General features: G+C 46.2%; 1 protein-coding gene and 1 pseudogene across 16 annotated transcripts in view; one reads left to right on the top strand and one right to left on the bottom strand.

Moving 5' to 3' along the window:
* Positions 1-19,068, top strand: part of LOC147118771 (uncharacterized) — a 119,526-nt gene that overhangs the window by 85,936 nt on the left and 14,522 nt on the right. Inside the window, exon 4 of one of the 16 annotated variants that reach the window (XM_085984584.1) lies at positions 8,850-8,863. The exons of the other annotated variants lie outside the window; for them this stretch is intronic. Within the exon in view, the coding sequence (XP_085840710.1) occupies positions 8,850-8,863 (14 nt within the window). The remainder of the gene's footprint in view (positions 1-8,849; positions 8,864-19,068) is intronic. 16 annotated transcript variants of the gene reach the window in all.
* On the bottom strand, positions 11,891-13,033 carry LOC147118772 (uncharacterized; annotated as a pseudogene).

Here is a 19,068-nt window from a genome sequence, read left to right on the forward strand (position 1 = left end):
CCACTCCACTACCCACAGGGCCATGACCATTCCGAACCCAGACTCATGTCCAATTTCCTGCCCGCTCCCCGTAACCCTTAATTCCCTTTACTTCTAGGAAACTATCTATTTCTGTTTTAAATTTATTTAATGATGTAGCTTCCACAGCTTTCTGGGGCAGCATATTCCACAAACCTACCACCCTCTGAGTGAAGAAGTTTCTCCGCATCTCAGTTTTGAAAGAACAGCCCCTTATTCTAAGATTATGCCCCCTAGTTCTAGTTTCACCATTCATTGGGAACATCCTCACCGCATCCACCTGATCAAGCCCCTTCACAATCTTATATGTTTCAATAAGATCGCCTCTCATTCTTCTGAACTCCAATGAGTAGAGTCCCAATCTACTCACCCTCTCCTCATATGACCACCCCCTCATCCCTGGGATTAACCGAGTGAACCTTCTTTGTACTGACTCGAGAGCAAGTATGTCTTTTCTTAAGTATGGACACCAAAACTGTATGCAGTATTCCAGGTGTGGTCTCACCAATACCTTGTACAACTGCAGCAATACCTCCCTGTTTTTATATTCCATCCACCTAGCAATAAAAGCCAACATTCCATTGGCCTTCTTGATCATTTGCTGCACCTGCATACTAACTTTTTGAGTTTCGTGCAACAGGACCCCCAGATCCCTTTGTACTACAGTACTTTCCAGTTTCTTGCCATTAAGATAATAACTTGCTCTATGATTTTTCCTGCCAAAGTGCATAACCTCACACTTTCCAGTATTGTATTCCATCTGCCAAATCTCTGCCCACTTACTTAGCCTGTCTATGTCCCTTTGCAGGTTTTTTATGTCCTCCTCACTCACTACTTTCCGTCCCATCTTTGTATCATCTGCAAACTTTGATATGTTACACTCGGTCCCCTCCTCCAAATTGTTAATATAGATTGTAAAGAGTTGGGGACCCAGCACTGACCCCTGCGGAACACCACTAGTTACTGGTTGCCAATCTGAGAACGAACCATTTATCCCAACTCTCTGCATTCTGTTAGAGAGCCAATCCTCCACCCACGCCAGAATATTACCCCCAATCCCATGATTTTTTATCTTGAGCAATAATCTTTTGTGTGGCACCTTGTCAAATGCCTTTTGGAAGTCTAAATACACTACGTCCACTGGTTCCCCTTTATCCACCCTGTATGTTACATCCTCAAAAAACTCAAGCAAATTTGTCAAACATGACTTCCCCTTCATGAAACCATGCTGAGTTTGTCCTATTAAATTATGTTTATCCAAATGTCCCGTTACTGTCTCCTTAATAATGGACTCTAACATTTTACCAACCACAGATGTTAGGCTAACAGGTCTATAGTTTCCAGCCTTCTGCCTACTACCCTTTTTAAATAAGGGTGTTACATTAGCAGTTTTCCAATCAGCTGGGACCTTTGCTGAGTCCAGTGAGTTTTGGAAAATTATTACCAATGCATCCACAATCACTACCGCCACTTCCCTCAAGACCCTAGGATGCAAGCCATCAGGTCCAGGGGATTTATTCGCCTTGAGTCCCATTATTTTACCAAGTACCACTTCCTTAGTGATTTTAATCGTATTTAGTTCCTCCCCCGCTAGAGCCCCCTGTTTGTCCAGTGTTGGGATATTCTTAGTGTCCTCTACTGCAAAGACTGATACAAAATAATTGTTCAGTGTTTTTGCCATCTCCATGTTTCCCACCATTAATTTCCCGGTCTCATCCTCTAAGGGACCAACATTTACTTTAGCCACCCTTTTTCTTTTTATATAACTATAGAAACTTTTGCTGTCTGTTTTTATATTTTTTGCTAATTTACTTTCATAATCTATCTTCCCTTTCTTAATCAATCTTTTAGTTATTTTTTGCTGTCTTTTAAAGACTTCCCAATCTTCCATCCTCCCACTAGATTTGGTGACCTTATATGCCCTTGTTTTTAGTCGGACACTATCCTTAATTACTTTACTTAGCCACGGATGGCTATCTTTTCTTTTACACCCTTTTTTCCTCAGTGGAATATATATTTTTTGGAAGTTGTAAAATAACTCCTTAAATGTACACCACTGATCATGTACCGTCTTACCCTTTAATCTTTTTCCCAGTCCACTCTAATTAATTCCGCTCTCATACCTTCATAGTCTCCTTTATTCAAGCTCAGCACGCTTGTTTGAGATCCAACCTTCTCACCCTCTAATTGAATATGGAATTCAACCATGTTATGGTCACTCATTCCAAGGGGATCATTTACTAGGACATTTTTAATTAATCCTGTCTCATTACACAGGACCAAATCTAAGGTTGCTTGCCCCCTGGTCGGTTCAGTTACATACTGCTCAAGAAACCCATCCCTAATACACTCAATGAACTCATCCTCAAGGCTGCTCTGCCCAATTTGATTTGTCCAGTTAATATGATAATTAAAATACCCCATAATTATAGCTGTTCCCTTATTACAAGCCTCAACTATTTCCTGATTAATACTCCATCCAACAGAGTTGCAACTGTTCGGAGGCCTATCCACTACACCCACTAATGTTTTTTTCCCCTTATTATTCCTTATCTCCACCCAAACTGTTTCACTATCCTGCTCCTTTGACCCAATATCATTTCTCTGTATTATAGTGATTCCTTCCTTTATTAACATAGCCACCCCACCTCCCCTCCCTTCCTGCCTGTCCTTCCTGATTGTTAAATAACCTGGTATGTTTAATTCCCAGTCATGGTCACCCTGCAGCCATGTTTCTGTAATGGCCGCATGATCATACCCATATGTCGTTATTTGTGCCGTTAACTCATTCATTTTGTTACGAATGCTACGTGCATTCAGATAAAGAACTTTCAAATATGTTTTGTAACACTTAGTTACTGTTTTTTCCCTTTTTAGTACTTTACTTTTTACTCCATACCTTCTGTCCCTTCCTGACACGTTCTGTTTTTTAATTCCCCCACTGCTACCTAAGTCTATGACCTTCTCTGTTGTCATTTCTATTATTTGCTCTCTAGAAACCTCCCCCCCACTAATTAGTTTAAAGCCCTCTCTACAGCCCTAGTTATATGATTCGCCAGGACTCTAGTCCCAGCACTGGCCAAGTGGAGTCCATCCCAACGGAACAGCTCCCTCCTGTCCCAGTACTGGTGCCAGTGTCCCAAGAAGCAAAACCCATTTCTCCCACACCAGTCTTTGAGCCACGCATTTAACACTTTAATTTTATTTATCCTAGCCAAATTTGCTTGTGGCTCAGGTAATAACCCAAAGATTATTACCCTTGAGTTCTGTTTTTTAATTTGACCCCTAGCTGCTCATACTCCTTTAACAGAACCGTCTTCCTTGTCCTATCTATGTCGTTTGTGCCAACATGGACCACGACAACTGGATCCTCCCCCTCCCACTCCAAGTTTCTTTCCAGCCCAGAAGAGATGTCCTTAATCCTGGCACCGGGCAGGCAACACAGCCTTCGGGACTCCTGGTCTTGACTGCAGAGAACCCTATCTATCCCCCTAATGATACTATCCCCTACCACGACAAAATTTCTTTTTACTCCCTCCACTTGAATGGCCCCCTGTACCATGGTGCTGTGGCCAGGTTGCTCATCCTCCCTGCAGTCCCTGCTCCCACCCTCACAGGGAGTAAGAACCTCGATCCTGCTGGACAAGAGCAAGGGCTGCGGCTCCTTCAACACTACATCCTGGATCCCTGTACCTTCCTCACTTGTAGTCACACCGTCCTATCCCTGACCACGGACTACATCTGTAGTAATTAACTTCATAGGTGTGACCATCTCCTGAAACATAGAGTCCAGGAACTTCTCCCCCTCCCTGATGTGTCGCAGTGTCTGAAGCTCGGTCTCAAGCTCCATAACATGGAACTTGAGTTCCTCTAGCAGCAAACAGTTGTCGCAGATGTAATCACCGTGAGCCTCAATGGGGTCCACCGGCTCCCACATCTCGCAACAGTAACACATCACCTGCTCCATTCTATATATTTAATTAAATTTCTTATTATTAGTTATGAAGACCCTGCCCGGATATAGATGATAATATCACACCACTATTCAATAGGACTTACCAACTTAAAGGTATAAAAGAGAAGAGAAGGAAGAAAACCAACCAACCAGCTGATCACCAACCTCCTCCTTGAATACTGTCTGTGGGGCCTGTTTGGTTGACTCGTCTCGCTGCTCTGCCTCCGCAGTGCTGTCTAAGCCTGGGAGTGGGGGGAAAAACAGAGCAAAAAACACACCCTCACCTCCCACTTGCCCGAACTCTCCCACTTACCAAAACTCCAGCAGCACTCAATGCACAAAGTACTCCGTGCACAGCACTAGCCCCGCCCCTTTTATACCCAGATTCTACTTCCGGTTTAAACTGCCCAATAGGTTAATATACCCTTAAAAAATTAAACTTACTTCAAATAATTGACTTCTTAACACACTAACATTCACAAAATACACTTAAATGATTTTTCTCCCACTTACCAAAACTCCAGCAGCACTCAATGCACAAAGCACTCCGTGCACAGCACTAGCCCCTCCCCTTTTATACCCAGATTCTACTTCCAGTTTAAACTGCCCAGTAGTTTAATATACCCTTAAAAAATTTAACTTACTTCAAATAATTGACTTCTTAACACACTAAAAATCACAAAATACACTTAAATGATTTTTCTCCCACTTACCAAAACTCCAGCAGCACTCAATGCACAAAGCACTCCGTACACAGCACTAGCCCCTCCCCTTTTATACCCGGATTCTACTTCCGGTTTAAACTGCCCAATAGTTTAATATACCCTTAAAGAATTAAACTTACTTCAAATAATTGACTTCTTAACACACTAAAATTCACAAAATACACTTAAATGATTTTTCTCCCACTTACCAAAACTCCAGCAGCACTCAATGCACAAAGCACTACACGTCCGCCCCATACCATCCCGCCACCAATGGATTGGCTGAAAGGTTTCTCCAGACCTTCAAGAAGGCCATATAGGCCATGGGTAATGAAGACATAAAACTTCAGCACAAGGTGGATAACTTCTTGTTCGCATACAGGAATGCAACACATATGGTTACAAACCAAACTCCCGCCATGATGTTCTTCAATAGAAGCCTAAGATGCTGGCTGGATTTGATCAAGCCCAACATCAGAAGGGACGTGGAGAACCGGCAATTTCAAAGCATGAATGAAAGGCCAACTAGAACCTTCCAGATAGGTCAACAAGTTTTGGCCCGGGACTACCGTACCGAGAAATGGCAGCCTGGAACTATCTGCACATGACTAGGACTGCTGATGTATACCGTGGACATCGGAGAAAGCATAATAAGGCGCCATGCTGACCAAATCATAGAGTCATCCAAAAAGGGACAACCTACACCACAACCCTATACACCTAACGATGAAGTAGAGATACCCATATCTACCTCCGATCCGGTGATACTGGAACCCGATGAACCCGACACTGGCATTCAAGCCGAATCAGCCTTGCCAAAAGAACCTACTACACCACCAGAAACTATTATACCACCGAGGCATTATCCGGACCGAGTCAGGAAGCCTCCAGAGAGACTGACTTATAATTAATTAACTGCAGCAATGTGTAGATTATTTTTCTTGTAACATGTAATTAATAATTACTTAAAATATTATGTACTGGTTGGCTAAAAGGGGAGGAGTTGTAGTGTATGTGCCTTTAAGAGCCCCATGTGTACTGTAATGCCGGTAATGGCCACTCGGGCTATATAAGCCTGTATATTGTGTTGTATCAGTTAGTTCCCCTCCAGACTTTGTTTAGTAAACACCTATGAAACCAACTCCTGTCTTCAGTGTCTCTATCAACACACAGACACAACAGTATCATCATCACTGTTTGCCATTTACCCAACTTTGGTGTTATCGGCAAATTTAGAAATTCTACACTGTATTCCAATATCCAGGTCATTTATATATATCAAAAAAAGCAGTGGCCCCAGCACTGACTCTTGGGGAACACCACTGTCTACCATTCTCCAGTCTGAAAAACAGCCATTTACCACAACTTGCTGTTTTCTGTCCTTACGCCAATTCCTTATCCAAGCTGCCACTGACCCACCTATTCCAAGAGCCTCAATTTGGTTAACCAGCCTTCTATGTGGTACTTTGTCAAACGCCTTCCAAAAATCCATGTAGACAACATCCATTGCATTCCCTTCATCAATCCTGTCTGTTAGTTCATCAAAAAATTTAATTCGATTAGTCAAACACGATCTGCCTTTTACAAATCCGTGTTGGCTCTCCTTAATTAGCTTAAACCTCTCCAAGTGCCCGTTAATTTTTTTCTTTGTTATTTTTTCTAAAACTTTACCCACCACTGATGTTAAACTGACCGGCCTGTAGTTACTAGGATTGTCCTTACACCCTTTCTTGAACAATGGTGTCACATTTGTCACTTTCCAATCCTCAGGCACCTCCCCCGCATCTAGGGAAGATTGGAAAATTATGGCAAGCACTTCCGCTATCTCCTCCCCCAATTCCCTTAGCAACCTGGGATGCAAACCATCTGGACCAGGTGACTTGTCCACTCTAAGCATACCCAGCCTTTCTAGTACATCCTGTCTATCAATTTTCACCCCTTCCATTCCTTCTACCTTTTCCACTTCTACCGATATTTTGTCAGCATCCACCTCCTTAGTAAACACCGATACAAAGTACTCATTGTGTATTCTGGACTTGCCCTGCGCCTCTAAGCATATATCACCTTCTTTGCCTCTAATAGGCCCCACCCCACCTCTTACTACCCGCTTACTGTTTACATGCCAGTAGAAGATTTCTGGGTTCCCTTTTATGTTAACAGCCATTCTACTCTAATATTCTCTCTCTGCAATTCTTATTTTCATCTTCACATCCCCTCTCAACTTATTGTATTTGGTCTGGTTCTCCCTTGAAGAATTCACCTGACATGCATCATACGCCCTCTTTGTTTGTTTCATCATCATCTCTACCTCCATCATCATCCAAGGAGCCCTTGCTTTGGTTCCCTTACCCTTCCCTCTTGTTGGAATGTACCTAGCCTGTACTTGGAACATTTCCTCCTTAAAGATCACCCATTGTTCCATTACAGTTTTTCCTGTCAATCTTTGGTTCCATTTTACCTTGGCTAGATCCTTTCGCATCCCATTGAAGTTAGCCCTATTCCAGTTTAGAAGTTCCACTCTAGATTTTTCCTTGCTTCTCTCCATTGCTAATCTAAATCTTATGATACAATGATCACTCATACCCAAGTGTTCTCCCACAGACACTTGGTCGACCTGGCCCACCTCATTCCCCAGCACCAGATCCAGCAATGCCTCCTTCCTAGTTGAGCCAAGAACATGTTGGTCAAGGAAATTCTCCTGAACACGTTTCAGAAATTCCACCCCCTCCTTTCCCTTTACCTAGCATTATCCCAATCGACATTTGGGTAATTAAAGTCCCCCAAAATCAGCAATCTATAGCTCTTGCATATCTCTGCAATTTCCCTGCAGATTTGCTCCTCTACCTCCCTCTCACTATTTGGAGACCTATAGCATACGCCAATAGCGTGATCATACCCTTTTTGCTCCTCAACTCTAACCAAATGGATTCTGTCCTTGTTCCCTCAAGAACATTCTCCCTTTCCAACACTACAATGTCTTCCTTAATCAACACTGCCACCCCACCTCCCTTTTTTCCTTCCCTATCTTTTCTGGACACCTTGTACCCTTGAATATTAAGCGCCTAGTCCTCACCATTTTTAAGCCACGTTTTCATTATTGCTACAGCATCATATTGCCACATGGCTAATTGTGCTTGTTGCTCACCAACCTTATTCACCACACTTTGTGCATTCACGTATATGCATTCTAAACCCATTATTACATTTTTTGTAGTCTCTTATTCTGCTCCTATCTAATATGGTACTACTACCGCCTCTAGTATTATCTTCTCTAGTACTATCTAGCACACTCACTCTTTTATGCACCTTATTCCTCTTTTCTACTCTTATATGCTGGTGCCCATCCCCCTGCCAAGCTAGTTTAAACCCTTCCCAACAGCACTAACAAACCTCCGCGTGAGACTATTGGTCCCGGCTCTGTTGAGGTGTAACCCATCCGGCTTGTACAGGTCCCACCTTCCCCAGAAACGGTCCCAATGCCTCAGGAATCTAAAGCCCTCCCTCCTGCACCATCTCTCCAACCACACATTCATCTGTTCTATCCTCCTATTCCTGAACTCACTAGCACATGGCTCCAGGAGTAATCCAAAGATTACTACCATTGATGTCCTGCTTTTTAATCTCGCTCCTAGCTCCCTAAACTCTGCCTGCAGGACCTCATCCCTCTTTCTGCCTATGTTGTTGGTACCAATATGGACAACAACCTCTGGCTGTTCACCCTCCCCCCTCAGTGTGTCCTGCAGCTGCTCAGTGACATCCTTCACCCTGGCACCAGGGAGGTAACATACCATCCTGGAGTCACGTCTACGGCCGCAGGCACACTGGTCTGCTCCCCTAACTATTGAATCCTCTACCACGATTGCTCTTCCACTCTTTTTCCTCCCCCACTGTGCAGCTGAGCTACCCGTGGTGCCGTGGACTTGACTCTGGCTGCACTCCCCAGAGGAACCATCACCCTCACCAGTACTCAGAACAAAATTATTGTCATTGGTCCCTCAACACCTCCTCTCTGGTGAAGAAGGCCCAGCAGCGCCTATATTTCCTAAGGAGGCTGAAGGGATGTAACCTGTCGCCCCTGATCCTCTCTAACTTTTACCGCTGCACTATAGAGAGCATCCTGACAAACTGTATCACAGGATGGTGTGGCAGCTCTAGCTACTATGACTGGAAAGCACTGCAGCAGGTAGTCAAAACTGCCCAACGCATTACCGGCACCCGGCTACCGACCATAGAGCATATATACCAGAAACGCTGTCTACGGAGGTCACGGTCCATCATCAAAGACCCTACCCACCCCAGCCACAGTCTGTTCACCCTCCTGCCATCTGGGAGACGCTACAGATGCATTCGCACCCGTATGACTAGATTTTGGAACAGCTTCTTTCCCAGGGCTGTCATCCTACTGAACGCCACAAATAAACTCTAAAGCCTGCACATCTGCCAATGCACTTTATTATGGTTATATTTATGTTAATATACTACAAGCCAAATGTATGTTGAATGTTTAAATGTCTTAATCCAAATGTACACTCTCAGGAGCCGCAAGCCTACATTTCGTTGTACTGCACTTGTGCACTAACAATGACAATAAAAGTTGATTTGATTTGATTTGATTTGAAAATGCTGGTTGGAGAGCGAGATGCATTCCAGGGACTCCTGCATTACCTGCCTGGTCCTCTTCTGTCTGGCGGTCACCCATTCCCTCTCTGCCTGCATACTCTTAAGCTGTGGGGTGACCACCTCTAGAAACGTGCTATCCATGTAACACTCAGCCTCGTGGGAGAGAATTTCAGGGCAGACCTCTTGAAACCTTCTCAAGGCCTCCCGGTTGCAACCCTCTGATCGATGCGATGCGCTACAGCAACTCGCCAAGGCTTCTTCGGCAGCACCTCCCAAACCTGCCACCTAGAAGGACAAGGGCAGCAGGCGCATGGGAACGTCATCACCTCCAAGTCACACACCATCCGGACATGGAAATTATCACTGTTCCTTCATCGTCACTGGGTCAAAATCCTGGAACTCCCTCCCTAACAGCACATTTGCAGCTCTCGGCTTCATTCTCCTGATTTCTGCTATTCTCCCTATTTCATTCTACACTGGAGTTAAAGGATGTTCTTTGCAGGCAATTCAAGGTCTTAACAAGGTCTCCCTCCCTAACCTTCACCACACGGACTGCAGCAGTTCAAGGTGGCGGCTTACCACCCCCTTCTCAAGGGCAACTAGGGATGGGCAATAAACGGTGGGCCATCCAGCGACATCCACATCCCATGAATGAATATATAAGTCTTTCCTAACACTGTCGTTAACTATAGGAATAACATATCTTCTCCAACTTTCACTAGTTTATCCTGTCTGATATAAACCAACCCCAGTCCCTGACACCAATCTCCTCCTGTCTGATATAAACCAGCCCCACAGTCACTGACACCAACCTCCTCCTGTCTGATATAAAACAACCCCACAGTCACTGACACCAACCTCCTCCTGTCTGACATAAACTGACCCCAGTCACTGACACCAATCTCCTCCTGTCTGATATAAACCAACCCCACAGTCACTGACACCAATCTCCTCCTGTCTGATATAAACCAGCCTCAGTCACTGACACCAATCTCCTCCTGTCTGATATAAACCAGCCCCACAGTCAATGACACCAATCTCCTCCTGTCTGATATAAACCGACCCCAGTCACTGACACCAATCTCCTCCTGTCTGAGATAAACCAACCCAACAGACACTGACACCAATCTCCTCCTGTCTGATATAAACCAGCCGCAGTCACTGACACCAATCTCCTCTTGTCTGATATAAACCATGCCCACAGTCACTGACACCAACCTCCTCCTGTCTGATAGAAACCAACCCCACAGTCACCGACACCAATCTCCTCCTGTCTGATATAAACTAACCCCAGTCACCGACACCAATCTCATCCTGTCTGATATAAACCAACCCCACAGTCACCGACACCAATCTCCTCCTGTCTGATATAAACCAACCCCACAGTCACCGATACCAATCTCCTCTTGTCTGATATAAACCAACCCCAGTCACTGACACCAATCTTCTCCTGTCTGATAGAAACCAACTCCAGTCACTGACACCAATCTCCTCCTGTCTTATAGAAACCAACCCCACAGTCAATGACACCAATCTCCTCCTGTCTGATATAAACCAACCCCACAGTCACTGACACCAATCTCCTCCTGTCTGATATAAACCAGCCCCACAGACACTGACACCAATCTCCTCCTGTCTGATATAAACCAGCCCCACAGTCACTGACACCAATCTCCTCCTGTCTTATAGAAACCAACCCCACAGTCAATGACACCAATCTCCTCCTGTCTGATATAAACCAATCCCACAGTCACTGACACCAATCTCCTCCTGTCTGATATAAACCAACCCCACAGTCACTGACACCAATCTCCTCCTGTCTGATATAAACCAGCCCCACAGTCACTGACACCAATCTCCTCCTGTCTGATATAAACCAGCCCCACAGTCACTGACACCAATCTCCTCCTGTCTGATATAAACCAACCCCACAGTCACTGACACCAATCTCCTCCTGTCTGGTATAAACTAACCCCACAGTCACTGACACCAATCTCCTCCTGTCTGATATAAACCAACCCCACAGTCGCTGACACCAATCTCCTCCTGTCTGATATAAACCAAGCCCACAGTCACTGACACCAATCTCCTCCTGTCTGATATAAACCAACCCATCACTGACACCAATCTCCTCCTGTCTGATATAAACCAACCCCACAGGCCCAGAAAGATTAAACTCAGCCTGTTGCTTCAATTGGACTTGTTTCCATTCCCATGCCGAGGAGATTGCTGTACCAGATGGAATGGGCAACATTTGGGGACTCTCGATTCTCCATCAATTCTAATTTCTAATTGGAGATGTTAATCAGTGGAACTTTTCAGACAGTGAATTGTAGATTTTGTACCAAAGATCAATTTTGGTTTGAAGTAAAAGTTCATAATTGACGACAATCCCTGAATTAAGGGGAATGGTTCTTAAAGGGACACTGCAGCCCCAACAAGTCAGTCAGCTATACATCCAGAAAATTAAACACCAGCCCAGTTATAGGGGTTAATAACATCAGCAGAAACAAACCCCAACTGTCAGAATGAACATGGTTCTGTCCTGGATATGATTAACAGCAGCAAAAACTGCAGAATCCAACCCCTGCAGTCACTTGTGAACTCGCTGGTGTTTCAGCAGGTTGGATGCCTGAGTGAATCTCTTCCCACACACGGAGCAGTTGAACGGCCTCTCCCCAGTGTGAACTCACTGGTGAGTCAGCGGGTGGGATGACACAGTGAATCCCTTTCCACACTCAGAGCAGGTGAATGGCCTCTCCTCAGAGTGAACTCGCTGGTGTGTCAGCAGGGCAGAAGACCGAGTAATTCCCTTCCCACACACTGAGCAGGTGAATGGCTTCTCCCCAGTGTGAGTGCGCTGATGGGTCACCAGTTGCTCTGTGCTTATAAAGCTCTTTTTACAGTCAGAGCATTCAAAAGATCTCTCCCCAGTGTGAATCTGCTGGTGTGTCAGCAGGTGGGATGACTGAGCAAATGCCTATCCACACATGGGGCAGAGGAACGGCTTCTCTCCGGTGTGAACTCACTGGTGTGTCAGCAGGGTGGATGAGCGAGTGAATCCCTTCCCACATTCAGAGCAGGTGAACGGTCTCTCCCCAGTGTGAACTCGCTGGTGTGTTCGAAGGCTGGATCTCCCAGTGAATCCCTTCCCACACACGGAGCAGGTGAACGGCCTCCCCCAGTGTGAACTCGCTGGTGTTTCAGAAGGTTGAATGACTGAGTGAATCCCTCCCCACACACGGAGCAGGTGAACGGCCTCTCCCCAGTGTGAACTCGCTGGTGTCTGAGAAGGTTGGATGACTGAGTGAATCCCTCCCTACACACAGAGCAGGTGAACGCTCTCTCCCCAGTGTGAACTCGCTGGTGTCTGAGAAGGTTGGATGACTGAGTGAATCCCTCCCCACACACAGAGCAGGTGAACGCTCTCTCCCCAGTGTGAACTCGCTGGTGTCTGAGAAGGTTGGATGACTGAGTGAATCCCTCCCCACACACAGAGCAGGTGAACGCTCTCTCCCCAGTGTGAACTCGCTGGTGTCTGAGAAGGTTAGATGACTGAGTGAATCCCTCCCCGCACACGGAGCAGGTGAACGGCCTCTCCCCAGTGTGAGTGCGTCGATGTTTTTCCAGATCTGATGGGTATTTGACTCCCTTACCACAGTCTCCACATTTCCATGGTTTCTTCATGGTGCGGGTGTCCTTGTGTCTCTCCAGGTTGGACAATCAGTTGAAGCCTCGGCCACACACAGAACACATGTATGATTTCTCCCCGCTGTGAATGGTGCAATGTTTTTTCAGGCTGTGTAACCGGTTAAAGCTCGTTCCACAGTCAGTGCACTGGAACAGTCTCACTCGGGCGTGTGTGTCTCGGTGCTTTTCCAGTCACACTGATATTTGAAATCTTTTCCCACAGACAGAAGAAAGAAACATTCCTCCTTTCACATTCAAAGGCCGATGATATTCAGGTCCTGATGAATCGAGTGACTGTCAGATCTTGACGTGATGTTTGGTTTGAGTTTCCCGGCTTTAAATCCTCCCCTTCTAATACCCTGTAAAAGGAGTTTACAAAAATCATCACTATAAGCACAGGATAGAAATTCAGAACAGACTATTCTAGTTTCTATGGAACATTCTTTCCTCTCTTGTTCCCCCAAAGCTGTAAATCCCCGTCCCACACACTCTCCCTCCTCCCTGTGCTGAAAACCAAACCCATCGCACCATCTCCAACATTTCTTTCCTCCACTCCCAGTTTTCCCCTTCCCTCTACTCTGGTTGGGTTCAGTTCTCCACCCGTTGTGTGCAGAGTGAGAATAAAATCAATGAGTCAATGATTGTCTCTCCTGGTCACTGGGACCCTGAAGCCCCACCCACTCTCTGGTCCTGCCCAAGATGGCTGCGCATGCGCCCTGCTGCTGGTGGAACCGGTCTGTCTTTCCTCCACCAAGATGGCTGCGCCTAACCCGGGCCTGTCACCGAGAAAAATCCTCACCGCTGCAGTCCGGCGGAACACATTCGGCCGGTGGATCTCATTCGGGCCTGAGGCCGTTCTCCAACTTTATAAACCCTGCGGCGCGGCCTACCCGCAGTTTATTAATCTCCTGACCCCGCTCCCACTGATCTGCAGCTCTGCCCGGCAACCGCGTGAGGCTTTCTTTGTAAATTCGGGGAGGGACACGTGACGATAGCAGAATACTGCAAATGCTGGAAATCCGAAATAACAACAAAAAATGCTGGAAAAACTCAGCAGGCCAGGCAACGTCCGTGGAGAGAAATTAGAGTCGACGTTTCGGGTCAAGACCCTTTATCAAGACTTGATAAAGGGTCTTGACCCGAAACGTCGACTCTAATTTCTCTCCAGGGACACGTGACTCGGCCCCATGGCCTGATTGACGGGAGCTTCTGACCAATAGGGAGCAAGTGGGGCGGGGCTGGAGGAGCGAGCAGGCGGCGGGTCCTCCAACCAATCGGGGAGGCTGAGGGGCGAGACTAGCGCAGGCTGATTGTCTGATCCGCAGGGCAGCGAGTTTCTCCAGTCCCTTGTTCAGGACCCGGGGCCAGGGGAGGTTGTGGGCCTTTATTCCCCTTATTGGACACAAGGCTCTTTGTCTCACAACACACTGGCTCAGGTTTTAAAAATCGGTTTACAGGGAATAGTGATTTGAAAATGGCAAAACTGAGATTGTTAGTTTTACACAGGATATACGGCACAGAAACAGGCCATTCGGCCCAACCAGTCCATGCTGGTGTTTATGCTCCACACGAGCCTCCTCCTGTCTTTCCTCATCTAAATCTATCACCATAACCCTCTATTCCCTTCTCCCTCATCTGCTTGTCCAGCCTCCCCTTAAATGCATCGATACTGTTCGCTTCAACCACTCCCTGTGGTAGTGAGTTCCACATTCTCACCACTCTCTGGGTAAAGAAGTTTCTTCTGAATTCCCTATTGGATTTCCTGGTGACTATCTTATATTGATGGCCTCTACTTCTGCTCTTCCCCACAAGTGGAAACATTCTCTCTGTATCCACTCTATCAAAAAAAATTCATAATTTTAAGGACCTCTATTAGGTCACCCCTCAGCCTTTTTTCAAGAGAAAAGAGACCCAGCCTATTCATCCTTTCCTGATCTGTATACCCTCACATTTCTGGTATCATCCTTCTAAATCTTCTCTGCACCCTCTCCAGTGCCTCTATATCCTTTTTATAATATGGCGACCAGAACTGGACGCAGTTCTCTAAGGGCTGAATTTTGTCGGTGCTCAGAGTGCGGGTTTGGAGGCAAGTCCGCTGTCAAAACCACAAAAACTGACAGCGGGTCGGTATCCCGCTCTGAACCACCTCCTTGTGAGTTTCCTAAGTGTCGGGTCTGTCATCCCTGAACAGACCCAACACCAAGCGGCAGGTCAGCCAATTTAGATACTTTAAAGCTCGTTAAAAGATAGTTAAGCACCATTTCCCATGTACTTACCATTTTCCCAGGTTTTTAACGAGGTTCCCGGAGAGCGGCTATCACGTCAGGTAAGTATGTCGGGTTCTCAATGACTGTGGATTGCTGTGAATAGGTGAAAGCTGCAGAAGTGGTCTAAAACCTACCACTTCACAGCTGTTCACTTCCCAATCTTAGAATCTGGAGCATTAATGATTTGGAACCCACTTTGGAGCTTTATGCAAACACGATTTCTCTTTTATAAAACCATGTTGACTCTGCCTAATCATATCATCATTTTCTAAGTGCCCTGTTCCACTTCCTTAATAATGGATTCCAGCATTTTCCCGAGGACTGATGTCAGGCTAACTGGCCTGTAGATCCCTGTTTTCTCTTTCCCTCCTTTCTTGAATAGCGGGGTTTCATTTGCTACCTTCCATTCCGCGAGGACCTTTCCAGAATCTAGTGAATTTTGGAAGATCACGACCAATGCATCCACTATCTCTGCAGCCACCTCTTTTAGAACCCCAGGATGTAGGCCGTCAGGTCCAGGGGATTTGTCGGCTTTTAGTCCCGTTAGTTTCTCAAGTACTTTTTCTCGACTGATATGAATTACTTTAAGTTCCTCACTCTCATTAGCCCCTTGGTTCCCCACTATTTCTGGAATCTCAACCTTCTCCAGTGTAGCTCACGCGGCTCCAGCTCGCACAGCCTAGGCCCGGGCTGTCCGCAGTGTGGCCGCAACATGCCCGTAGATTTGTACGAGTGGTCGGGACCTCTCGCCCTGACCGAGGTGGATGAGAAGCCTGCGCAGCCCCTCCGTGTCAAGTATGACAACGTGGACATAGATGTGCTGGGTAAAGTGCTGAGCCCGGCCCAGGTACTGACTGCAGCTGAGAGCTGAACACACAGGAACCACTCCAGTGCCTGGAGCCAGCAACAAGAGGCAACAAAAGCAAGGAAGGCACAGAGTCCAAAAGCAAGGAAGTTATGATGAACCTTCATAAAACACTGGCTCGGCCTCAACTGGAGTATTGTGTCCAATTCTGGGCACCGCACTTTATAAAGGATGTGAAGGCCTTAGAGATGGTACAGAAAAGATTTACAAGTATTATTCCAGGGACAAGGGACTTCAGTTACGTGGATAGACTGGAGAAGCTGGGTTTGTTCTCCTTAGAGCAGGGAAGGTTAAGAGGAGATTTGATAGAGGTGTTCAAAATCCTGAGGGGTCTAGACAGAGTAGATAGAGAGAAACTGTTCCCATTGGCGGAAGGGTCGAGAACCAGAGGACACAGATTTAAGGTGATTGGCAGAAGAACCAAAGGCGACATGAGGAAAAACCTTTTTACGCAGCGAGTGGTTAGGATCTGGAATGCACTGCCTGAAAGGGTGGTGGAGGCAGATTCAATCACCGCTTTCAAAAGGGAATTGGATAAGTACCTGAAGTAAAGAAATGTGCAGGGTTACGGGGAAAGGGCGGGGGAGTGGGACTCGCTGAAGTGGTCTTGCAGGGAGCCGGCACGGGCTCGACAGGCCGAATGGCCTCCTTCTGTGCTGTAACCATTTTATGATTCTAAGCTTATATTGTGGTTAATAACAGACAAAACCTGTTCTTTCCCCTGATTTGATTACAGTTTCCAACCAGTCGATTCAGTGAATGGAATGTCTTATCAGTGTTGCCATGGCGACCTGTCTGCAGTGAAACATCTGTTTGAGTTTCTAACTCAGACTAAACTTCTCTTTCCCATAATACACATTATATCAGACATTTGATGTCAATGTATTTTAGCCATGTTATGTTAATATCTCTAAAATCTACAGGGAGATCAGATCCACAAATCTTTAAAAGTTGGAGGACAAGTTTATAAAGTGGTTTAAAAATGTTAACCGAGATTTTTTATAAATGGGGCGTAGAAAACAAAACCATCAGTTCGGCTGCAGTTAGAATAAGTTTTGGGCATCTTACACTAGGAAGGATGTCGGGGCCACAGAGAGGCTGCAGAATAAATTCACTGAGGTTATACCACGGATGAGAGGCTTTAGTTATCAGAGAATCAGAGAATGATACAGCACAAAAGGCGGCCATTCGGCCCATCATGCTTGTGCCAGCTCTTTGGGAGAGCTACTCAATTAGTCCCACTCCTTTGCTCTTTCCCCATATCCCAGTAAATGTTTTCCCTTCAAATATTTATCCAATTCCCTTTTGAAAGTTACTTTTGAATCTGCTTCCACCACCCTTTCAGGCAGTGCATTTCAGATCATAATAACTCGCTGGGTAAAGAAATGTTTCCTCATGATGGCCTGTCTGCAGTGAAGTGCCTGTTTGAGTTTCTAACTGAGGCAAACTTCTCTTTCCCAGGAGGAGAGACGAGAGAAACTGGGGCACTTCTCATTAGAACAAAGCATGGTGAGAGGAGATGTGAGTGAGGTGTTTAAACTTGATCAACGACACCGACCAAAATATCAGAGACACTCCCTGTCCTTCAGGACCTGTGTCCAGGGGAGAAGCTGATGGGTTTATCAGATCATCTTTGGGTTAAATGTTGTGCTCGTGGAGCTGAGCCCCTAGTGTCAGCATCAAACACTCTCCAGTCGGGTACAGCACGGGTTAGATACAGAGTAAACCCATCAGCCACTCCCCGACACGGATACCGAGGGACAGGGAGTGTCCGGGACAATGACATTTCTCACTCAATAAGGTATAAATTGATCCTGTACCTCTCCCCATTAATCCTGGGCTCCACACGGGGCGAATCCTGCTCCTGTTTCCCTTCCTGTAACAGCACTGAGCTAAACCCAGCCCATAATGAGCAGGGCTCAGGGAGGCTGGTTGCTAGGCACTGCAGTGATGTCATAAAGCAGGGCCATTCAGCCCAGCTGGTCGTCTCCTTGTCCCTTTAAAGGTGGAGAGCCGGGACACCCTGTCTCCAAACACATCCCACCTGTTCATACTGAGAATCCCCGGGGAAGGCCCAAGGCCCAGAGTGTGGAACACAACTAAGGGGAAAGAGGAGGAGAGAAGGGGAGGTAAATCAAGGAGTCGGGACTGAGGGACACCAAGCTTCAGTTTTAGAGCCTGTAGACTTCAGGAGGGGAAGAGTGAGTTCAGTAGTTTTCGGATCCAGGGAGAGAACAAGGAGCAGATGGGGAGACTGGTGTGGATTCCAGCACAGTGAGGATGTAGGGGGAGGGAGATTGTGTCGGGCCATGTATAAGGGGTGTAGGAGGGACAAGAGAGGAAAGGTCAGAGGAGCAATTACTGCAGCAGTGCCCATAAATAGTGAGAGAGAAGGTGGGGGTTCGAGTGGACCAGGGACAGTCTGTTAAACTCTCTGTTTGCTGTGACCAGTTTTCCTTCAGTTAAAAATGGCCTCCTGTAGCCCAGTGACACAAACAGCCCATTAAACTCCACCAATGGCCTTTGGTCTGGTGAGGTCTCCCTTTGTGAAACATCGGCTGTTGTTAAAGCTTTTCATTCTGACACGCTCACACTGACAAATGAGCTGCATAACTGCCGACACCGTCAGGTTTAAGGAGACGTTTCCCTTTGGAGATCGGATTGTCCATTGAGTTTGATTAAACGGATGTTAAAATAACAAGGCTGCTTTGCCCCGTGACAATAACAGATTATCAGAATATTTCCCATAGGTTAAAATCCAATGTTACAGGGGCTCACTGCCCTGGAGGTTTGAAGTGGACCCTGTGATATAATAGAATTTTCTGTCCTGTCAGACTTGGACATCTTGTAGATCCATCTTTTAACAAGTTGTGGGATCTCAGTTCTCAGATGGATTCCACTCAGTTTGTAACAAGTCCTCAATCAGCTCGTCTTATTGTCGAGACATCA

Source organism: Somniosus microcephalus, chromosome 4 (assembly GCF_052327205.1).
Source record: "Somniosus microcephalus isolate GS21.2 chromosome 4, FLI_Smic_1.0, whole genome shotgun sequence".
NCBI classification, from domain to species: Eukaryota; Metazoa; Chordata; class Chondrichthyes; order Squaliformes; family Somniosidae; genus Somniosus; species Somniosus microcephalus.